Source organism: Cupressus sempervirens, chromosome 3 (assembly GCF_028749045.1).
Source record: "Cupressus sempervirens isolate cs-2001-9-10 chromosome 3, ASM2874904v1, whole genome shotgun sequence".
Taxonomy (NCBI): domain Eukaryota; kingdom Viridiplantae; phylum Streptophyta; class Pinopsida; order Cupressales; family Cupressaceae; genus Cupressus; species Cupressus sempervirens.
Genome location: NC_143120.1, coordinates 708,726,922 through 708,733,074, shown reverse-complemented (window position 1 = coordinate 708,733,074; position 6,153 = coordinate 708,726,922). Strand labels below are relative to the sequence as shown.

The following is a 6,153-nucleotide window of genomic DNA, read 5'->3' as shown; positions in this document are numbered from 1 at the left end:
CTCTCCTTGTCAGAGTCAGAATGACCCACCACTCTTCTTTTCTTCTTAGACCTATTCCTAGTTCCCTTGTTTGTATTAACATCACCCCCTTCAGCTTCATCCTGGGTTTCAAAATCGTAACCCTTCTCTTGCATGCTCCCTTCCATATCATAATCCACATCCTTAATACGACCTCTGTTCCTCACAATTCTTTTGGACTTTAGAACATTCATTACAAGCACCATTAGACCCTCATGAGAGACATGATTACCATTAGGGTCTTTTTGTAAAGCTTGAACATAAATTCTAAGGGACTAATTCAGATAGTAAGGGAAATTTATTTTGACATTGTGCCTAAAATGGTTGGCTAGCATAAAGTGATAACCATAACATTTTGTAAATCTCCCATCCAAAGTTAAATACTCCATTATAACATACATAATAAACCACCAGGGACAAGAGATAGAGGCCAAATTAATGTAAGACTTCCCAATTTTAACTAGACGGCTCTTCTCAGTTTCAGAATCCACAAACTTTGCAATGGCTCAGTCAGACAATTTCCACTCCCAATAGAAATTGAGGCCCTCCATATCCAAACCCGTAGCCTCAACGATCACCTCTACAGATACTTCCATACATTGATTTCCCACTATGACTGAGCCCTCTTTCCAAGTTTTTATAAACTATTATGTGATGGTAGAATTGTTTCCATTCAACCTCTCCATAAACCCAGTGAAGTTACCCATTCTCAAAATTTCCCACACCTCGTCCTTTTTCATCGATTCTCTACAACTCACGGGTTCAACATGCTACCTCTTTCCTCCCATTATCCAAGCACTTAAACTCTCAAATTTCTTATTCTGCAACTCCCAAGTGAAGGAAAGCTCGGGAATAGCCGCAAACATAAAGGAAAAATAGACCTAAAATCCATGCGAGACTTTGTAAAAATCATTAGGAATTAAAACACGAAACCCGCGGCCACATAAATCCACATCATAACCCCATACTGATATAGCCATAATTAAAAAGCCTTCTATGATGACCTCCATTTATCATGATTAAAGAGAAGTCAAGCCTTCAAAGGTAAGGGATCATGAGTATCCCAAATGAAGGAATGGTCATTTCTACAAGCCACGTTAGCTGCCCAGTCAGCCAACCCATTAGCCTCTCTGAAATTATGGGAAACCACACACATATCAAAAGAATTAATAATTTGGATAGCCTCATAAATTATATTACTAATTGTCCATGAAGGTGTGGTTTTTTTATTTAGGCAATTAATAAGATTCAAAGAGTCCCCTTCTAACAAAATTTTCTTCATGTTCATTTATTTCACATAAAGAAGACCATGGAGAGCTGTCGAGGCTTCAACAACATGATTAGTTTGAAATCCAATAGGTATAGCCAGACTTCCCATATTATCACCATTGGAATTTCTAATCACAATACCACACCCTGCTTTGCCTAAGTTACCTTTCGAGGCCCCATAAAAGTTAATCTTATACCAATTGTCAATAGGGTAATCCCATCTAGCAAGATCTCTTGGATTAGGTCCCTGATCCCCCTTTGTCACATTCTTTGAATTACAATTGTGAAGAACACTAGTTTCCAATTCATTACAAAATTGTTGTTCTAAAGCCAAATTATTAATATTCTCAATCAATAGAGTCTTTATTTTGTGGAAGACTTGAGTTGAGTTGGATTCAACATCTCTAAAGATTTTTTCATTACGCTCCTTCCAGAAGCCCCATCCAACATATGGTAGAATGAAGTCCCATAATTTACCAATCAAGGTATTCTTAGAAGGTGCCTTCCAACTAGAAAAGAATAGCTAAATAGTGGTAGGGAAGACCCAATCAACATTAATAAGTTCTAATAAATCATCCCAAACCTTCTTAGAATATAGGCAATGCAAAATGAAATGATCAACTGATTCCCCATCATTCTTGTAGAGAACACATCTATTAATAATAATAATCCCTCTCATTTTAAGATTATCCAGGGTAAGCATTTTATTCTACAAAAGGATCCAAAAGAAAATGTTGACTTTGGGTGTCAATCCCTTCATCCATGCCTTGGCCCAACAAGGTTCTTCATAGTTATCAAAAGAATCAGCATAGGCTGAAGCGACAGAAAATAAACCACTAGGTTCACTTCTCCATATCAACCCATCCTCATTTTGGATTAGGAAAAACACATTCAGACAGTTTCTTAGTTCAACCAAAATGGGGTCCAGTCTAGAGAGGTCCACCCAATCATTGTCTATCCAGTAATCCGCCACAAGAGAACAAAATTGGGTCTTACAGAGATCCATAAACCTATTCCATCTTGGGTCATCACACAGGGGGTGATCCAAAATCCAAGCATCTTCCCAAAAAAGAACTCTCCTACCATTACCAACCTTCCATTTTATCCCTTTTCTAATAATATTTTTAAGCTTCTAAGAATTTCTCCAAATCATAGAACCTCCTTGCTCCACATTACTATTTAGGAGATGGTAGAAGTCAAAGTTATCCAAGTTGTATTTATCATTCCATATATTCTTCCATTCCCCATCCTCTTTGTGCCACCTCCATAACAGTTTTTCCATTAAGTAATCATTCAAAGAGGTAACCCTCTGTAATCCAAGACCACCCTTCTTATAAGGCATGCAAACGTTTTCCCAAGCAATGAGAGGGAGTCTTTTTTTATTCTCCATGCCCGTCCATAAAAAAAAATTTATGGATCTTTTCAATAGCAAGAGCATATTTTCTAGGAATTTTTAAAAGGCTCATTGTATAAAGCGGGACACTTTGCAAAATAGATTTTAGAACTACAACCTTACCCGCTTGGCTGAGCAAGGAACCTTTCCAACCCACAAGTTTTGAATGAATTTTATCAATCAAGGAGTCCTAGAAGCTATTAGGAGGAGATAAACCCATAGGAAGACCCAGATAAGAACTTGGCAAGGCAGCTATCTCACAGCCAATGATCTTTTTAATCTTCAATTGCCTGTCCATACTAACATTCATAAAGAAAATATGACTCTTATTCCAATTGATAATTTGACCAGTAGCAACACCATAATCCACCAAATCCTTCTTTAAACTCCTAGCATTCTTCACCGATGCTTCACCCATAACAATCAAATCATCAATGAATTGTTGGTGGGAACACACTAGAGCCGAGGAGGAAGGGTTAAGACCCACAAAGTCCCCTTTAAGAACCAACCTGTCAAAAAATATTCCCAAACATTTAGCAAGAATAATAAAGAGAATAGGGGAAATAGGGTCACCTTGTCTAAGGCCCCTAGAAGCCTTGAAGAAAGAGGAGGGGAAACCATTCACAAGCACTAAGAAAGAAGCCAAGGAAACCAGCATAAAAATGAGATCTTGAAATCTCTAACTGAAACCAAAAGCTTCCAAAACATGGAGGAGAAAGTGCCAATCAACTCTGTCATAAGCTTTAGAAAGATCAAGCTTAAGAAAGAAACCTTCCTTCTTAGAAACCAAAAGAGAATGAATATTTTCGTGCACAGTAATAATAGAATCAACAATCTGTCTGTTAGGAACAAACCCATTTTGCTGTCTAGAAATAATATTAGGTAAGAGATTCATAATCCTCAGCGTAAGAACCTTGGAAATGATCTTATAGAAAGAGTCACACAAACTAATGGACTTGAACAGGTCCATACTATCAGCCCCTGGCTTTTTAGGAATAAGTGCAAGGAAAGTTCCATTCAGTTCTTTAAGGATATTCCTGGACCCAAAAAATTCCTTAATCCCATTGCAGACATCCATCCCGACAATATTCTAGTACTTATGAAAGAACAGTAGTGGGAATCCATTAGGGCCAAGGCCTATATCTCCTTCAAAGGAAAAAACAACTTGAAGAATCTCATCATTGGAAGGAATAGATGTGAGAAACAAGTTCTGATTCTCAGAAATACAGGAAGGGATGCACTCAAGAAACAAATCTTGTTTCCCCAGATCCAAATTGGATTCTTGTAACAGAGATTTAAAAAAATCCACTACCTCCTTTTTAATGATCTCTTCATTCTTCGTAGGTCCCTTATCCGTGTTAAGTCTACAAATTCTATTGGCCATCCTGTGCTTGAGAGTAGTAACATGGAAGAACTTAGTATTACGGTCACCTTCTTTTAAGAAAACCTTTCTTGAGTGCTGCCTCCAAAACGTTTCCTCTTTAGCAATGATATCATGCAACTCAACCAATTTACCACATTCGTCTTCCATAGAAAAGGTCTCGTAACCCTCCACTTGTATCGTATCTTGAATATCCTTAAGTTCCTCCAAGATCTTATTTTTGTTCTCAAAGATATTGCCAAAAGTATTATTATTTCAAATTTTGATATTTTTCTTAACATTCTTCAATTTAGCTGCCACTTTAAACATTGTTGTACCTTCAACTTGAATATCCCACCACTCCTTAATAAGGGTCTCCAAACCCAGACGATGAGTCCACATTTTTTCAAACCTAAAAGGGAAGAAGTTCTTATGGAAATTAATCTTATCAACAGTTAGATGAATAGGGTAATGATCTGAACCCACCCTCACATGAGCACTAAGATTACATTTATACAGAAGGAGCCTTTCATTACTAATGAAGGCATGGTCTAACCTGACCTAAATAAGATCCTTACTAGCCCTTCTATTAGTCCAAGTATACTCGATACCGTGTAAGTCAATATCATGAAGAATGCGATGGTTAATGAACTCCATTAAATCCATTCTATTATCCAGTTGAGTTTGGCTCCCCCCCCACTTTTCATTATCTTTGAGCAGAGTATTGAAATCTCCAATAACAATCCAATTCTTATCCTCAAAAAACTTCCTCTGATTAGAGATTTCAGTCCAAAGAGCCTTTCTTCCCCATTTGGAGTTGGGGGCATAAATGTTAGTAAGGATCCAGGTAAAATTATCTCTAGAATTACTGAATCTAATATTCATAAAATTAGAGTTTTGAGACACAATCTCCCCTTGAATCCATCTACTGGACCAAAACACAGCCAACCCACCTGAAGCTCCCATAGAATCATTGCCAATGATCTTACCATTCTTAAACAATGGGAGGTTTTCCACCTTATCTTTCAGCATCTTTGTTTCTTGAATAACCAAAATATCTGGCCTATTGTCTCTGATCATATTCTTCAAAATGTCATGTATGTGAGGGTTATTTAACCCTCTTATATTCGATGAGATTATCTTCATAATTTATGAAATTTTTTGGCTTCCAGGATAGTTCTCTGACTACCATCAAAAATGCTTCTGATGGTCTCAGCTGATCTCTTATGTTGGTTAGAGGGTCTACCAATTGGAGAAAGGGAAGATCCCACATCCCCATTCTTATGGGTAGCTCCAAGAGACTTAGCCAATGGGTCTTCTGATCTATTTTGTAATATGTCACCTTTTGGCTTGGGTCCTCTCTTCATGCTCTTAGGAGGTGCCTTCTCACTCTCTTTTTTCTTTATCTTGTTTTTGCCTTTGGATTTTTTCTCGACCATAGTCCACTCAGCAATAGGGGCATCCTCATCTCATTCATCATCCACTTCTTCAGAAACAAAGAGTAGGTCCACAACATCACCTCTGACAAAGTTTCCTTTCTTAGATGAATGCTTGATAGAGTGATCTAAAGGAACAATCGATCCCAACTGGTTACCCACGTCGGCCAGAACCAAGCCACCCATAGGGGTAATAACCTTATCATCTTGGGTAAGCTTCAGACAGTCTCTATTAGAGTCATGAACCAGAGCAAAAATCTCATAGTCCTCCTCTAAAACTTCCAAGTTATTCTCCCCATCCTTAGGGCTAGCAATCTTATCTTCAGGGGCTTTCTTCAATCCGTCACTATTAGGGGTCTGAGTCCTAATCTGAACTTGAGTCTCAACGCATTTCTCCAAAACCTCAAAAGAAACTTCCCTAGAAAGACCATCCCCCAAGTCATAAGAACAATTATGATGCTTGTGAGGGGGAGAAACCAATTGCAAATCCCCCTCACCAACAACCACACCATTAGGCTTGGCAATCACTTCAATAGTCTTAGCAGACTCTGCATCCTTGCTCTAATCCTCAGAGGATGAGATCCCATTAGGACAAACCTCTCCACCTGTCATAGATCCAACATCCTTATTCACAACCTTCCACTACCACACTTTTTTACTCTTTTTGGGCTTGACTC

General features: G+C 38.1%; 1 protein-coding gene across 1 annotated transcript; it reads right to left on the bottom strand.

Moving 5' to 3' along the window:
• Positions 1-3,770: 3,770 nt before the first annotated feature.
• LOC149568724 (uncharacterized) lies at positions 3,771-5,120 on the bottom strand. The gene is made up of 3 exons (XM_089816766.1): positions 4,652-5,120; positions 4,379-4,452; positions 3,771-4,274 (listed from the first exon to the last, which is right to left on the bottom strand). Exons 1-3 carry the CDS (start codon positions 5,118-5,120, stop codon positions 3,771-3,773), a joined length of 1,047 nt encoding a protein of 348 aa, XP_089672892.1.
• Between the last annotated feature and the right edge of the window lie 1,033 nt (positions 5,121-6,153).